The sequence below is a fragment of the Lethenteron reissneri genome, chromosome 9, assembly GCF_015708825.2.
Source record: "Lethenteron reissneri isolate LAM-NWPU_2019-01 chromosome 9, ASM1570882v1, whole genome shotgun sequence".
NCBI classification, from domain to species: domain Eukaryota; kingdom Metazoa; phylum Chordata; class Hyperoartia; order Petromyzontiformes; family Petromyzontidae; genus Lethenteron; species Lethenteron reissneri.
In genome coordinates, this window is record NC_083787.1 from 11,786,280 (window position 1) to 11,803,545 (window position 17,266).

A 17,266-nucleotide genomic window follows, 5' to 3' on the forward strand; every position below is an offset into this window, starting at 1 on the left:
CAGCCGCCACCACCACCACCACGCGGCTCCGCTCCCCCTCCCTGTGCAGAATGGACTTCAAGTCAACAACCCCCGGCCTTCCCAGCAACATCAGGGGGGACAATCTTGTCGTGCGCAAAGCAAGATTTGTTATCGTTTCAGTATTTTTATGATTTTGTTTTTTCCATTTGCAGAGGCAAAAATATATATATTTTGATTGGAGGTTGGGTGGGGTGTGTGTAGGCGGTTTGGGCTCTCGCTCTGCGTTCTCCCTAACCTTCATCCCTATTCCATCCATGTGTGTGCGTATGTGTGTGTGTCTTTGTGATAGTGGGGGACCAGCGCTACGAACCCGGCGACTCGAGTTCGATTCCCGCTCACGGTCAACACCAGTAACGATAATCTAAATCGGCCCTGCTCCTCCCCTAGGTCGACTCGGCCTCGAATGAACAGCTGGTGCCATGTGTAAAACGTCGCCATTAGGGGGAAAAATGCGGCCGGGCGTGGTGCTGACCCACACGCCATCCTCCTCGTGCGCCGTGCCGGCCTTCGTAGTTTCTCGATAACAGCACTTGCCCCCACCAGAATGTGTCGGCTATGCGTGGAGGTGGAGCATCTTTGTCTTTGTCTGGTTGTGACCTGTGGACATCGCAAACAAATGCCACGATCTGTGGTGGGGGGGGTGGTGTTGTGGGTGGGGTGTGAATCTCCGAAGCAGGAGGGAGAAAGCATCTAAAGTTCTTCGACTGCGTGCCACATTCCAGTGGGCACCGTGGGCTGCAGCAGTACGGCTCAGACTCGGAGAGGCCTTTGCCTTGCTCGGTAACTGTGACGCCACCAAGCTCGACACGGAGCATCGTGGGCGACTGGCACAACGCCAGTGCGAGAGATTATGGTGGAGCTCACATATGCCGCGCGCGTGTGTGCATGTCTGCGTGCGTGTGTCATCACAATCTATTTCGACCGCGTAGTTCGTGAAGCGTTTAATAGCTGTACTGGAGGAATTTCCATCTGGTACAGATACAATGGGAGGCTGATCGATGCCCGCGTGCGGTTAAGGGATGGCTCCCTATTGCTCAACCACGTTATGTATGCCGATGATCTGGTAATTGCTGCTCACTCAGGGGGAGTTGGAGGTGCTGCTGCTGAACCTGGAGCTTGCCACTAAGAGGTGGGGACTTATCATCAGTCCCACCAAAAATAAGCACCTGCCTGGGTATTTTGTACCATCCGACACTCCACGCCTACAACTCCCAATTGGCAATAGGGCAGTTGTCGAGAGAGTGGAGAGTTTCCCATACCTGGGCAGTGTGCTCATGACTGGCTCTGGTTTTACACCAGAGGTCTCACTCCGAATCAGTCGAGCGGCATAATCTTTTCATCGGTTGCATAATGCTTTGTGGAAGCTACCTGGTCTGTCGTTCTGCACTAAGCTTCAGGTCTTCTCGACCACAGTCATTCCCTCCCTTATCTATGCTTGTGAAACGTGGACCCCCCTAATGGAACATCTTCGCCGGTTAGAAACATTCAGGCTGGCCTGCCTATGATCCATCATGGGTTTAACCAGGCTGGATTGTGTGAGGAGCTCACATATCCTTGAAAGATCTGAACAAAGTCCCATCGTTGAGCTCCTACGCCAGGCAAGATTGCGTTGGCTGGGTCATGTAGCCCGCATGCCTAAACAGCTTTTGTTCGTCGGGATCGAGGGGGCTAAACGGGCGTGGCACGGGCGAGAGAAGAGATGGAGTGATGTGGTACAGGAGGACGTGGAGCTGAGTGGACTTGCCGATGACTGGTACCAGTGGTGTCAAGATCGGCCTCAGTGGAGGAGGTTCGTGAAGGACGCTACTGGGCAGTTGGAGGCAGTCGCCCTCCAGCAACAACGGAGGGTGGAGGAGCGACGCTCACAACAACGAGCGGAGTGCGGGGTAGTTAAAGCACAGCAAGTTGGCACAGTAGGGGGCACAGGTGGTGCATCAGCCAGTCATCTCAGTCGTCTCAGTCAGTCGACCCGTGGCACCTGGGTTTGCCCCATGACCACCTGCCAGCGGGCGTTCGACACTTCACGTGGCCTCAACGTGCACACAGCCTGGCACAAGCGTCGTGGTGACGTCACCACCACTTAGTGGCGAATGGCGGTTGTTGTTGTCATCACAATCGGCGACGTCACGACGAGTCGCCACCTGTGACCGGGTACCAATAATATTGCCATCGTCACGAGACACGGTCTATCACTGGCCCGAGACAAATATCACTGCCATCACCATCGTCAAGAGGTGTGCTCTATCCTCTGCTGGATGGAAGACCCACCCCTGCCCAAGTGCCGATCTCATTGCTCCAATCTCCACGGGGGCCAGACTCGGGTGGTGTGCGTTCTCTCCTTTGGCTGCCATTCCAGCACCAGTCTCACATACAGCCATTGGCCCTTCCAGCCACGATGTACCCTACCCACGATGTACCCCGGCCATGATGGACCCTGCCCCACGTGTCGTGACGGGTACTGGAAGATCCGACTCTGTCCGTCCGGTGCTCGCTGAGCTGCATTGGATTCCGGTTGGCTGAAAATACATTTTAAGGTCTCGCTCATTACACACCAAGTGCTCGGCGACAAATGAACCACGACACCTCGCTGATCTCGTCAAGGAGCATAAACCATCATCACGCAAACTCCGATCGTCCTCGCAGGGCCTTTTGGCTGGCCATTGAACAAAGACGATCACCGCATCGCACGCTCTCAGATGCCCTTTCTTCGGCCGTCTGGAAGGCTCTTCCTTCCAATATTAGGAAGCCACTGGGATCTATTCACTTTTAAATCATGGAGATTGAAAATCTATTTCTTCGGAACTGCTTTTTGTGTGTTGGTCTGTTGCCCTTCCCCCGCACCTCCGACGAGCACAGATGGCTCCGCACGGCGCGAAAGAAGCTCAACGTACATATGTACTTACAGACTTAGATACGATGTGTTTGTTACTCCCCTCAACCCCGACATAAGCACAGACATTGGACTTAATCTGGAGGAACGCGACGAGCCGTGAGCGTGAGGCTCTCCTTCACCAGGTGTCCAGCCCCCCGGCTGGAATGTGTGGAGGTGGCCATTGTACGTCATGGACCACGCTTGACACTTTCGCCTCTCTAAACCAGCTCAAGCCTCCCGTGAATCACGTGACTTCTGTGTAGCCCCTCCCACTTTAACCCCGCCCCCCACACTTTAACCCCCCCTCCCCCGCCGTCGTCGCTGCCCGCTGTGAGAACAGACGCCGAGCAGCTGACTGCCTTTTCTCTGCTCCCTTTCTCTAAAATGTTAACTCCGTCACCTGGTGCACAGGAGGTCGTGAGTTCGATCTCGACCCTGACGCCTGCTGCTGTGTATTTGGAGTTTGCGTGTCTCTCTCCCTGTGGTCGTGTGGATTTTCTCCGCGTCCTCCGGTTTTCCCCGCCACACTTATAATCGACGTCACGTGTTTAAAGTATTTGGCTGCTGTGTCCACGTGATAAGCCACTACGTCGAGCTATCGTTTGTGGCCAGGTCGCTTCTGAAGATGAGCTACATTGCTCAGTGGACCTGACCTGGTCAAATAAAACGAAGAGTTTATTGTAGTTATCCTTTATCTTTTCCCCATTTGTTGTGTCCTTGCCGCGACTGCCCTCCCCGTTGTGTCAATGTGAAATCGGAAACAAGTAACGATTAACTGTTGACGGAGAGAAGACGCAAAACAATTTCCCTCCCCTCCGAGATGTTGATCTGGCTGGAACCAAATAACTCAAACCCTGTACAGTTACGTCTCGTGGGGGGGGGGGGGACACCGCTATCCAGACGAACCGGTCCCAGGTGTCGGCAGGTGGCTTTCACGGAGCTCACCTGGGGGGGAGGTGGGGGGTGGTGGAGACGTCTGAGCCAATCCAGCCTGCAGGTTAAACCCAAGATGGATTGTCGGCAGGACAGCTTGAATGTTTCCGACCGGTGCAGATGTTCCATTAGGATTGGAGGGGGGGGGGCACGTTTCACAAGCATAGAGAAGGGGGGAGGGCATGACTGTGGCATCCAACACACATTTATTTTCACTTGTATATCCGTCTGTGTAGGGTTGTTTTGCTCTTAGTTTACTAAGGGGTTTTTACTGGGATTGTGTTACTTGCTTGCACACAAAAATCCCCCGTAATAGCCTTAACAAACTGTTGGGACAAGTGTTATTCGTGAATAGCGCGTATGAAGGCCGGCACAGCAAACGAGGGGATGTGTGGCCAGCACCATGCCCAACTGACCGTCTTTGTCTCCCGAGTGACGATGTTTGCGCATCGCACACCGGTTACGCAATTGAGGCCGAGTCGACCCAGTGGAGGCCCAAGGACCGGTTCATATACTCGTCACTGGTGTTGGCCGTGAGCGGGAATCATTAACCGCTACACCACCGCCCCCCACCAACACACTCACAACAACAAGTGGCATTCTTCACGGCGCTTGTGCCAGGCTATGTGCACACACACACCCACATACACAAACCACTCGCTGGCACCGGGGAAGCCTTACAGATTTACCCAGAATAGGTTTCCCATTGCGGTGACCCCTAACCGTGACCTCTTCACCCCCCCCCCCCGCCCGCCCCCCCTCTCTCGGCAGAACGTTCTCGCCAAGGCCCTCTACGACAATGTGGCCGAGTCTCCGGACGAGCTGGCCTTCCGCAAGGGCGACATCGTCACGGTGCTGGAGCAGAACGCCGGCGGCCTGCAGGGCTGGTGGCTCTGTTCGCTGCACGGGCGCCAGGGCGTCGCTCCGGGCAACCGCCTGCGCCTGCTCGTCGGCTGCTACGAGGGAGGTGGCACGGGAGGAGCCGGCGGCGGCACCGCCGCCGCCCGGCAGACGTGCGCCACCAACGCCGGCGCGGAAAGGGGCGGCTTCCGCTCGCAACCGCAGGAGGACATCTACCGGGTGCCACCGTCGCCGGGCTCGGCGCAAGGTCTCTACCGAGTGCCGCCCTCCCAGGGCGTGTACGACGTGCCGCCGGCGGCGCCCGGTGCCGGCGGCGGCCAGGCCCCCTACCGGGTGCCGCCCTCCCTCGCCGAGTCCCGCGACGACGTCTACCAGGTGCCGCCTTCCTCCTCCGCGGCGGCGGCGGCGGGGGGCGACGGGCCCCACGACGCCGGCCAGGACGTGTACCAGGTGCCGCCGTCGCTGGCGGCCCAGGACGTGTACCAGGTCCCGCCGTCGCTGGAGGCCCCCCGCGGGGCCCAGACTGTGGGGGGCGCGGGTCAGAGGGGGGGGCCCCAGGCCCGGCTGAGCCCCACGCGGAGGGGGGGCGGCGGGGGGGCCACGGACGGGGTCGCCCCGCCGACGCCGGACAGGAATCCCAGCGGCGGTGGAAGTGGCGGCGGCAGCGTTGGGCAAGACTCGTGCCGGGTCCACGCCGGGGAGGTGAGTGGTGATGGGGGAACTCTGCGTGCGTGCGTGCGTGGGGAGCGGTGGTGGAGCGGTTTGTGCGCTGCGCTACGTACCCGGTGGCCCGGGTTCGATGCCCGCTCACGGTTCAACACCGCTGTTGGTTATCTGAACCGGTGCTGAGCCTACCCTGTAGGCCGACTCGGCCTCAAGCAGCAGGGTGGCGACGACTTCCGGAGTTGAGCAGCACGGGGTGTGAAGGAGGAGGAGCAGGAGGAGCAGGGTGAAGAGTAGTTCCAGGTTGTAACGGAGCGGGGTGCGGAGGAGGTGCAGCGCTCTGTGCTTCTCCAGGGTCGCACGGCGAGATGAAGAGAGGTGAGGGACGAGGGGGGCGGGGCAACAGACGGGAAGGGTGAGAGAGAGAGATATCCATTGTGTGATGGTCGAAACCAATATTTTTTATTATCATCGTAGGATTTGAGCCAAATTCGAACCAAACGTAACTCGCTGCGCTTTTGACGCGGCCGTTGGGTCGCCGGGCCGGTCCCATCGGCGCACTCCGCCTGGAGAAGCCGACGGATCAGATCACCAGTTTGGGAGCAGTGAAACCCAGGACCTTGCGCATGGCGCTGGATCAATGCTCTGACCCCCCTGCAGGCATCGATGGCGACGCCCAGGGATCGATGCGCTCGTCGCTTGCCCGCGGAATCGACGGATTGGCGACGCATCCTTGACCCCCCCCCCCCCCCACTGGTTACCAGACAGGGTGATCCCCCCACCCACGCCAACCCCCCCCCCCATACCCCCCGCCCCCCTCTGTGTCGTAATGTTTTATTGTCTTTGTTGTAACTGCCAGAGGGATCTCATTACTCAATGGAAACATTTAGCAACGTTGTGAAAAAAATGCACTTGGCAATTATTTTATTCTTAATATTGTCGGGGATGGAAATGATTCCATTGTTATCGCATTGTTGTTGCAATCGGTAATGTCAACAGCAGCTTTGTTAATAACAGACTGGATTCTTGCCACGGGAATGTGGAATTTCCGCCGCTGGCGCTGAGATGAGCTCACCGCATTGCTTATTTGGAGCAGGCTCACATTTAGATGTTGGCAGCTATTTAAAAACCGTAACTTGCAGTGCGCTGAAGCATTCACGGTGCCAAGCGAATCAGTGCTTCGAGCGTTCGAGTCGACGAGGATTGAATACACCGAGCAATCGATAGGCCCCACTTTGTGTGTACATGCGGCTGTTTGAGTGCAACCAAGTTGCACGGCACGGTGTGGTTTATCAACCCCACGCACCGCTCGCAAGCAGCACCGCAGGGACTCGGGGTGGGGGGCAGGTGGGGAGGTCGGGGGGAGAAAAAAGCTTTAGCCCCCCACTAAACATCACTCCGGGCAGGGGATGGAGGGGGGGTGCGGGATGGAGGGGGGGGGGTGCCCACGTCGCCTTCTGCCTGTGGGGGGGGGGGGGGGGGGGCTCCAGGAACCTCCAGGAACCTCCAGGAACCAGCCAGACTGTGCTGCCGGCCTGTGAACAGTTTAATTTGGTAAAATTACGATCTCGTAAAATTCTCTCGAAGCACAAGGGGGGGGTGGGGGGGAGCTTCCACACTGAGGGGACGGCTGCAGCGTAAACAGAGGGGAGAGAGGTAACAAACACCACCGAGTGTGCGGCCCGGCCCCGTGCCACTGTTATGACAGCCGGGGTCAAAATAAGAGCTGCGACTTTTGTTTTTGTAGAAAGTTTTGGGCGGGTGGGGGGGGGGGGGGTCGGTAGCGTCGATGTAGAGGAGGGAGGGGGGGGGGCAGTGGTTGTGGGATGGAGTCTGGGGAGGCGGCTGGTGGTGATGACGGGTGCATTGTGGGTTGTCTCGCACAATCTACTGCTGGATGGGATGCCTCTCCACGCGTCTCGGTCTTGGGTTTGTTGCAGTATAGACGTGGGAGGATAGACGGGACGATCGGCTGTCGAATTGCCTTCTGCTGCCCACCATGCAGCCCTGCCGTCTGTAGCCTCGAGCACCTGGGTATGCATAGCGATCGCCCATCCCATACGTGACCCAGGCTTGGCACCTGCCGAGCTTGTGAGATGTGGTGAGATCAGGCGCGTGTCTCGGTGATTTGTTGTCATGCTAGCTATTTATTATGTTAGCAGGGTAAGGCTCACTGAGCTCTGTAGCTCTTTTTCAGAAGCCACCTGGCCACAAATTATAGCCCAACGAGAAGTGGCTTATCACGTGGAAATGTATATCAGCCAAATACTCTCAACGTGTGATGTTGATTCTAAATGTGGAGGGAAAAACCGGAGGACCCGGAGAAAATTCCACACGACCACGGGGAGAGAGAGAGAGCGTGAACATGTAAATGCCGAATATATACAAGTGTCAGGGTCGGAATTGAACCCACGACCTCCTGCATACCAGGCGAGGTAGCTAACATCTCGACATCGTGGGTGGTGATAAAGGTGACCTCTCCTTTGCCCAAGAAGCCTCACCGAGTCTCAAGACAGTAACCCACGAGTGTGCTGCTGCCACCTTGCTTGGAGCAGCGTGGCGGTCTCGCTTGCAAGCGGACACCGGAGAGACAAGCCGCTAAAAACACAAAGACAAAGATCCCCCCCCCCCCCCCCACGAAGCTTTTCACAGACTCTTGGGGCAAGTGCGCAACGTTGGTGGATTTCCCGGGACGGTGCCTTGTAGGCGGATGGATTACCCTGCAGATTGAAGTTGCTGGGTCTCTTCGTTCGTGGTGCGGCCCCAAAATAACAGCGGCGCAGGTCCCTTTGTGTTCGCGCGCGGGGCTCTGAGTGGTTCTGTCTACGAGGATCCAGGCCGATGGCTGGTGGTAATTATGGTCCCGTCTTCCGTAAAACATTGCCTCGACGTTTGGACGGATCAACGTTGAGGCCCAACGTCGATCCACCGTTGCCACGTGTTTGGAACCGTTCGGCCGACGTTGCCTCGACGTTGCCTCGACGTTGCCTCGACGTTGCCTCGACGTTGCCTCGACGTTGCCTCGACGTTGCCTCGACGTTGCCTCGACGTTGCCTCGACGTTGCCTCGACGTTGGCCCGACGGTTCCCACCACGTGCCGACGTTGGATCGACGTTTCGAAATGGCCGGACAGTAAACCGTGGCCTCAACGCTGGCCCACTGTGGCGCGCTCTGCCGGGTGACGTAATCGTTCACTTGCCCCCTTTATTGATCCGTGGTAACTTTAGAAAGCATCGCAGTTCTAAGGGGGGGGGGGGGGGGGGGGGGCTGTGTTCCATCCTTGTCTTATCTCCAGCCGCCCATCCTCGAGCACACATCCACACAGAGGCACTGAAGTCACTGGGGGCCTCCTGGGAGCCAACACAGCAGCGGCTTGAACCGGGGGGGGGGGGGGGGGGGGGGGCGGTACGTGGAGTGATTTATGAAACCGTGAAATTACATCATACTGGGGTGAGTCATTGGGTGAATAATCACGTACGTGGATCTGTCCGTATAAAATAACCGCGATGAGATTTAAATCCACGTGGTAACCGAGAACGATTTGAACGACCTTCATAAACTCGCTGACCGTCAACAATGTTGGCGGTTTCCAAGAGTAAGCAGCGAGCGCGAACAAATCGCGAGACGCGAGCAGAGCGTCGCGTGATTTTTTATTTCAGAGTCGCTCGCAGTCACCTCGCATGGCACAAGGATTACCTTACAAAATGGACGATTGATTAAAACATTGTTGTCCATTATCTGTACATTTATTTCTCAGGGGTCAGGCAAGGGATGGGGGAGTGTGCTCGGTGCTGAAACACAATTCAACAACGTGGGGGGGGGGGGGGGTACACACAAACACTAGCCAAGACGAGGTTGAGAACCAGCGGCTTCATGAATCCAACTCGAGGCCTCCGCGAGGCCTCCTCCTTCGCTCCCCACTTGCTCCACCCAAACAGCGAGACGGAAACTCGAAGAGATCCTCACCTCCCCCCCCCCCCCCCCCCAAAACGGAACGACGGTGACGCAACCGGAGGAGTCTCGCGAATTCGGTGGTGAACATTTTAATTGGGGAATTAGCCCCCCCCCACCACAACCACCAACCCCCCCCTCCCTCCCTCCCACCCACTACCACCACCAACCCAGCTCACCAAAAACAACTACCCAGCCACACGGAGCCCCCCACCCCACCCACCAAGCCACTAACCCACCCACCCCACCTCACCTACCCCTAACACCCACCCACCCCACCCACCCCCACCCCACCCACCCACCCACCACCCCACCCACCCCACCCACCCCACCCACCACCCCACCCACCCCCCACCCCACCCACCACCCCACCCACCCCACCCACCCACCCACCCACCAAGCCCCGTCGGTCCCCTCCTCTGAGTCTGGAAATGGAACCCCGAACGCTGCAGCTGAAGCCAAATTGGCAGAGGCCGTTACATTCCAGCCTCGGCTGCATCACCGGGGGAAGGTGAGTGATGAGGTAAATCCGCCAGAATGTGCGCGTGTGTGGCGCGTCTTTGCGTGTATATATATATGTGTGTATGTGTGTTTATATATTTTGGTTATGTGGGGGGGTGTGGGGGGAGCGGTGGTGTAGTGGTTAGCTGCGCTGCGCTACGAGCCCGGCGACCCGAGTTCTATTCCCGCTCACGGCCGACACCAGTGATGATTATCTGAGCCGGTCCTGGGCCTCCCCTAGGTTGACTCAGCCTCAAGTTGCACCTGGCGAGACGTGTAAACACATCAGGCGCGGTGCTGCTGGTCACCCACCCCCTCGTGTGCGGTGGCAGCCTTCATAGGTGCTACTCGCTAACGGCGCTTGCCCCAAAAGTCTCAAGGCAACACAGGGGGGGATCTTTGTTTTGTGTGCGTGAGATTGCACGCGTGTGTGTGTGAGATTGCACGCGTGCGTGTGTGAGATTGCACGCGTGCGTGTGTATCATGGCGCGTGTGTACGTCGGACGTCCTTAGCACCGTACACAGCCAACCGCACACAAAGCGGAGGTGCGGAATGTGCGCCTTTATCTTGTGTGTGGAGGTGAGAGTGTGTTTGAAGCAGTGTGTTGACGTATCCGCGTGCGTTTTTCTTCGTGGCTTTATGTGCATCTGTGTGTGTGTGTCTGCATGTGAAGGTGGGCGCGCGTGTGTGCACATGCGCGTGTACGTACTGTTGAAATCGTGTGGGGAGTGGTGACCATACTTCACCACTCTGGTCAGTGTGGGTTGGTGAGGTCGGCAGTGCCAGCGCTTGGCTGTCATGTTGCCACTGTGACGTTAACCGTGGACCGGTTAACATCTCAGAGTGTAGTGCTCTAATCACTACGCCACCGAAAATAAGCGCGTGTGTGTGTGTGCGTTTATGAGTGGTAGTGTAGCGGTTAGCGCGATACGTTATGAACCCGGCGACCCGCGTTCGATTCCTGCTTACGGCCAACACCGTTCAGAATTATCTGAACCGGTCCTGGGCCTCCCCTAGGTCGACTCAGCCTCAAATGAGTACCTGGTGCGATGTGTAAACATCGCCACTGGGGAGACAAAGGCGGTCGGGCGTGGTGCTGGCCATCCACCCACTTGTGTGCCGTGCCGGCCTTCATAGGTGCTCGCTAACAGCACTTGTCCCAACAGTGTTAAGGCTATATGGGGGAATCTTTATCTTTGTTTTTGTTGGCATAGTAGGGGGCACAGCTGGTGCATCAGCCAGTCATCTCAGCCAGTCGACCCATGGCACTTGCAGGGTCTGTCCCATGACCTCCTCCTGTCAGCGAGCCTTTGACACTTTGACATGACGTCACCGTCACTTCGTGGCGAATTCCGGGTGTTGGTATTGGTGTGTATCTGTGAGAGTGTGTGTCGTGTATCTGTGAGTGTGTGTCGTGTATCTGTGAGTGCACTTTCACGGCCTCATGCTGCAGCCGTTCACGTGATCCCTTCCACGGCGAACATCAATGGCGAGTGATGGCTCATCGGATTCCTCCGGTATGAATCAATATTCTGATCTGAGCATCTGAGCTCACTCTGGGCGTCGCCTCGGTCCACTCGGCCTTCACATCCGTTCCTCGCTCACAGCACTTTCCCCAATGGCCTGGGCGGCTATACTGGGAGGGGGTGGATCTTTATCTTTGTAGTACGCTGCTGCTGGTTGCTGCTCTCCAACGTTCGTCGCTCGAGGCCGCGCGAGTCCGGGCACGGCGCGGGGAAGCGGGGAAGACTGGTTCTGTCACCCCCCCTCTCTCGCTGTCGCTCTCCCCACCACTCCCGGTCTCTCTACCACCCCTCCATCCCTGCCCCCCCCCTTCATCCCTGCCTCTCTCCCCCCTCCCTCCCCCCCGTCTCTCCCCCTCCTCTCCCGCCTCTCCCCCCCTGTCCCCGTCTCTCATGGGGAATGTGGAACAAAGACAAAGATCCCCTTTGTAGCCTTCACAGACTGTTTGGGCAAGTGCTGTTAGCGAGCACCTATGAAGGCCGGCACGGCACACGAGGGGGTGGGTGGCCAACGCCACGCCCGGCCACCTTTGTCTCTCCAGTGACGATGTTTACACACCGCACCGGGTACTGATTTGAGGCGGAGTCGACCTAGGGGAGGCCCAGGAGCGGTTCAGATAATCGTCACCGCTGTTGACTGTGCGGGAATCGAACGAGGAGAGATACAAACACACGAAGTGGGGTGGGTGGGGGGTGGGACGTGGGCTCACTCCTCAGCTGTGCTCCCTACTCTGCCAACAGTACACTCCCAACGCATAACACAGAAACACTTCCGTGATTCCATGCGCTACGAGGAAGGGCCATTGCCCGAAACGTTGTCCATCACGTGTGCGGTGTTGTTTGACGAATGTGTTGAGTCGTGCGACGCGGGAGAACCGCTGCGACTGCAGCAGCGTCACCACGTAATCAAATAATGTACCACCCCACTAATCCGAATACTGGAACTCCCCCCTCCCTCCATAACCTCTCCCTAAAACTTACGCTGCAGAAAATGGGGACCCCCACCTGTGTGTACGGGGATAGTGTTTCCCCCTCGCACGCGTGGTGCGTTTTCTCCGGGTGCTCCGGTTTCCTCCCACTTGTGTATCAACGCACATTAATTGGCCGAAGACTTCTTCATATGTAGTGGACCGCAGAGCTTGGGCAATAGCCAGAGCCGGCTCCTCGCCGACGTGTGGCCGCTGCTGCTGCCGCCGCTGCCGCTGCTGCCTTCCCGCTCGTCTGTGGTTCATCCTCCTCCTTGTGCCTCTGGCTTGTCCCCCTCTCTCTCTCTGTCTCTGGAGTCATCCCCTCTTTACAAGAGCGATGAGCGGGTACCGTGCATCGGTGGCGACGCAGCGTTACGAGTTGACGTGATGATTATTATTGTTGTTGTTCGGGTCGTCCCACGTGTTCTTCCCCATGATGTCTGTCCGTCGTTTCGCCCCGCGCGCTGAAGAAGTTCCAGCGCCAGGCTCCCCGGCGTGCGGAGCGAAACGTCGGACACCGTGCCGCACGAGCCAAAGACAGAGCGCCGTACGGCAGCGCCGCCACGGTATCGGGGGGCGGTACCACCGCTTGCAGTGATCTCATCGTCCCCCTCTCCCTCCCTGTGACCCCTCCTCCCCCTCCGCCCATTACCCCCCCCCCCATCCCCCAATCAGGCATCTCCTCGCGTGTCCTCTGACGATGTCTACGACGTGCCCCCCTCACTGGGGTGCGCCACCCCCCCACGGCCCAACACCCGGACGGGCCAGGCCCCCCTGCACCACCACCTCCTCCACCACTACAGCAACCACAACCAGCAGCAGCAGCAGCACGGCCTTCATCTACTGGCATCAGGGGCCGGCGGGGAACAGGAACTTCAGGTGAGGGGGGGGGGGAACACAGGGTGCCCAAGCCCGCCAACAGTGTGTGTGTGCGTGTGTGTGTGCGTGTTAATGTATGTGTGTGCGTGCGTGTGCACGTGTGCGTGTGTGTGTGTGCGCATGTGTGTGTGCGCTCGTATGTGTGTGTGCGTGCGTGTGCATGCGTGTGCGATAGTGTAGCGGTTAGCGCGCTGAGCTATGAATCTGGCATCCCGAGTTCGATTTCCGTTCACGGCCAACACCAGTGACGATTATCTGAACCGGTCCTGGGCCTCCCCTAGGTCGACTCAGCCTCAAATGAGTACCTGGTGCAATGTGTAAACATTGCTGGCCACCCACCCCCTCGTGTGCCAAAGTGCCGACCTTCATTGGCACTACTTGGTAACAGCACTTGTCCCAACAGCCTGTTAAGGATAAACGGGGGATCTTTGTCTGTGTGGACGTTGTGTCTAAACGTGCCCGGCCCTCGCACCGCTACCACCGTGACTCCTCAAGGATCGTCGCTCCCGGTGACACCACAAGAGCACTTAATTACGAACGCTTTCCAACCGAGGTCGAGCGCGTGAGTGCACGAGCTCTCGCGAAGACGATCCGATGTAAATTACAATTTTTAGTTGTGATGCTATACCAGGGGGATTTGCGGTAAAAAAAAAATTGCCGGTAAAAGGATCAGCGGTTGTCGGCCGCCTGTAACATCAGCTGACACTTGCATGGTGACGCCGGCGCCGCACGACGGGCGCCTCCCGTGGTGAACGGCGTCATGGCATCTGCACCGTCCACCGCGGGCCAAGCAGGCGGCCTCGCGCGGCTGCCATTTCGATTGACGCGCGCGCCGGGCCGCTGGTAATTTTTTTTCCATAACTGCGAACCCTCTAAAAACGACGATGAGCGGAGCGAACGCTCTTCGCCGTTTAGGCCCCGGCCACCGCCGTTAAACACCCACGGACGATCGCGCGCGCCAGTGGTGGGGGGGGGGGGGGCGGGGCGGTTGTCCTTCCTCGGCGCTAACGGAGCTTCAGAAAAACCCTGGCGTCCCACGACCTCGGTGGAGACGGGAGGCGGGACGCGTAGCTACAGCTACAAGGTGAGAGCCGCCGCGCCTGAAGGCCCTCCTCCTCTGACCGCGCCTGCCTGCCCCTCGGGCCCAGGTGTACGACGTGCTGCCCGCGAGTGGGAGGGGGGGCGGCTGTGGCGGCGGCCAGGACGTGTACGACACGCCGGCGTCGCTGGGCCGCATGGTGCCCCCCGTGCCCTCCGTGGCTCAGCAGCACCAGCAGCAGCAGCATCATCATCAGCAGCAGCAGCAGCATCATCATCATCAGGTGACGTCTTGCGTGATCACGCACAGCATGGGCACACAGTGTCGTGAAATCAGTGGCGTGCGGTGAAAGCGTCGATTTGTCTTCAATGATGCCGTAACCTCCAAGGACACGCGGCCAAGGCTTCGCGTCTCATCTCAGTGTCCTCCGGTTTTCCCCCCTACATTCAGAATCAATATTGGTTGGCTTCTATAAATTTCCACACGATAAGCCGCTTCGTTGAGCTATCATTTGTGGCCAGGTCGCTTCTGAATAAAGAGCTACATAGCTCGGTGGGCCTTACCTGGTCAAATAAAAATAGTGTTAGTTAAATTTTTTGTTTAATCTTCCCGCCTCGCCCTGTCTCAGATGGAGACGATGGCCTCCGTGGATGAGACCTACGATGTCCCTCCGGCCTTCGGGGGCCGCAGCGTGCAGCAGGCGACCTCCGGTGCCGACGGACAGCGTCAGGCAGCAGCATCCAACGGCTACCCGCGCCAGCAGCAGCAGCAGCAGCTGCGGCATCAGCCGACGAGGAACGGCAACCACGCTCACGCCGCCGAGTCGCGGCGCTCCTCGGACGACGAGGTGTACGACGTCCCGGCGCTCGCCAGGGGCGCGCGGGGCGAGACCCCGGCGCCCGAGAGGCCGCCGGGGCCCGTCTTCCCCTACGCGGGCACCAGCGCCGCGCCGCCCCCCCCCGGCCAGGAGATATACGACATCCCGCCGGGCCTGCAGGCGCCCAGGTCCGAGCCGCGCGAAGCGCCGGCCGTGGCGGCGCCGGCGGCGGCGGACGACGCCGAAGAAGACGTCTACGACTGCCCCAAGCCCGCGGTGCCGGCGTCGGCCGGTTCCGCCCGTGCGGGGAGCTCGGAGCCGCCGGTCCCGCACGGCGGGAGGGCCGCCGCGCCGGACTCGCGGGCGGCGGAGGCCTCGGCGGAGGGCCCGTTGGCCTCATCGGCCTCGCCGGCCTCGCAGGACATTTACGACGTCCCCAGGGAGGTGTACGCCTCCGTGCGCAAGGCGAGGTCGGAGGCGGCGTCGTCGCGGGACTGCGAGTACGACGTCCCTCCGGCGGCCTCGCGCGACGCCGCTTGCGCTGAGCCGCGGTCGATGGCGCCGGGAGTCGGGCACCAGGTGGCCGCCGCCGTCGAGGCGAGCGTCGGGCGGGGCGGCGGCACGTCCTCCTCCTCTGCGTGCGTCGACGGCGCGTCGACGGCGAGAGCCTCCAAAGACGTCGCGTCGCCGCATTCCGGCTCCCGGCAGCAGCAGCAGCAGCGAGCGGCACCCGTGGCGTACGTCGGGGGCGCGCACGGATCGTCAAACGGGCCAGCGGGCCCGCAGCGCGGGGGCCCCGTGCCGCTCGGGAACGGCCTCTCCCACGGCGGCGTCGTCGGCCACAACGGGGTCGGCTACGGCGACGGCGGACCCAGGAGGTTGCCGGCGGGCGGCGCGGACCGGCCGGGGGGCATCCAGGCGCGGCCGCTGCCGTCGCCGCCACCTTTCCCCGCCGTGTCGTGCGGCGACGGGGACGACTCGGCGGACGGGTCGTGTGACCCCGGCTCGGACGAGTACGACTACGTCCACCTGCAGGTGAACGCCGTGGGCTCGCGGTGTCCCATGGGTGAATTATTATTAGGGGCGCCACGGTAGCGAGATGTTAACTTTTTCGCCTGGAGTTTGCGTGTTTCTCTCCCCGTGGTCACGTGTATTTTTCTCCGGGTCCTCTACTTTTTTTCTCCACGTTAAAAAACATGTTTTGAGGATATTTGGTTGCGATAAAGTTCCACGTGATAAGCCCCTTCGTTAAGCCATCATTTGTGGCCAGGTCTCATCTAATAAAAGAGCTATATAACTCAGTGGGCCTTACCTGGTAAAATAAAAAATAGTTTAGCTTCATTTATTCGGGCTGGGGAGTATAACCGCGCTTGCCAATTTTTTTTTTATTCCGAAGTGATTTCTGGGCCAGATCGCAAACTGAAACGTGCGTCTTACACCCCTCTCCACCCGACACGGCCGATTAATCAAATGTGTGAACGCATTTCCCCTCTGAAGCAGCCGGCCGTTAGCAACCAACATCAGTTGCCATGCATAGTGAACGTGTCCATCAGACCTGGGTGGCGTGCTTCCCACGCGTAATATGTATTTATGGGAGCGCCGATTCTATTGTCGACAGATCCGCACTCGCTGGTCAGGCCAATTGGTGCCGACGTGGCCGCCAGCGTAAACTCAAACGGGCGTTTGAACAACAAAAGAAGTTTACAATTCCCATTTCCAATGCGTTTCTTGCATCGCGGTGGAGAATAACTGGCACATAAACAAATACACACACACACTGCGTATGCAGTGCACAGGTATCCCTTATACGAGCGGGAGGCAACCTTAAAACAAAAAAACATTGCGTAAATCGAGAAGAAATTTCCCACGAGTTTAATCCAAAAAAAATGCGAGGTGCGTTTCGGTCCACGTCTTTTAAAAACAACGGCGCTACGCCTCCTCTACATGAAATGAACGCTGAGCCACTTGCGTGCTCCTGAGGTTCGGAGGTGAACAGGGGACAGCCAGACCCCGCAACGTGCAGACATCCCGGAACGGGAAAGGGTTAACGAGCGTTTGCACGCGTGAGAGGAGACCTGGAGAAAACCCACACATGCCAGGGGGGTCAACACTCATACAGATGGAACCGGTGGGAGTCCGCATTGACCTTCTGGCGAGCCAGGATACGGCACCCCCACCTCGACGTTCAACGGGAGGGAAGTTTGACAAACGTTGCGTGTAGTGATCCACCTACCCTC

General features: G+C 58.8%; 1 protein-coding gene across 1 annotated transcript in view; it reads left to right on the forward strand.

Moving 5' to 3' along the window:
- Positions 1–17,266, forward strand: part of BCAR1 (BCAR1 scaffold protein, Cas family member) — a 43,125-nt gene that overhangs the window by 19,109 nt on the left and 6,750 nt on the right. The window contains exons 2-5 of the mRNA XM_061548292.1: positions 4,598–5,389; positions 12,970–13,173; positions 14,322–14,495; positions 14,841–16,064. Of these exons, the coding sequence (XP_061404276.1) occupies positions 4,598–5,389; positions 12,970–13,173; positions 14,322–14,495; positions 14,841–16,064 (2,394 nt within the window). The remainder of the gene's footprint in view (positions 1–4,597; positions 5,390–12,969; positions 13,174–14,321; positions 14,496–14,840; positions 16,065–17,266) is intronic.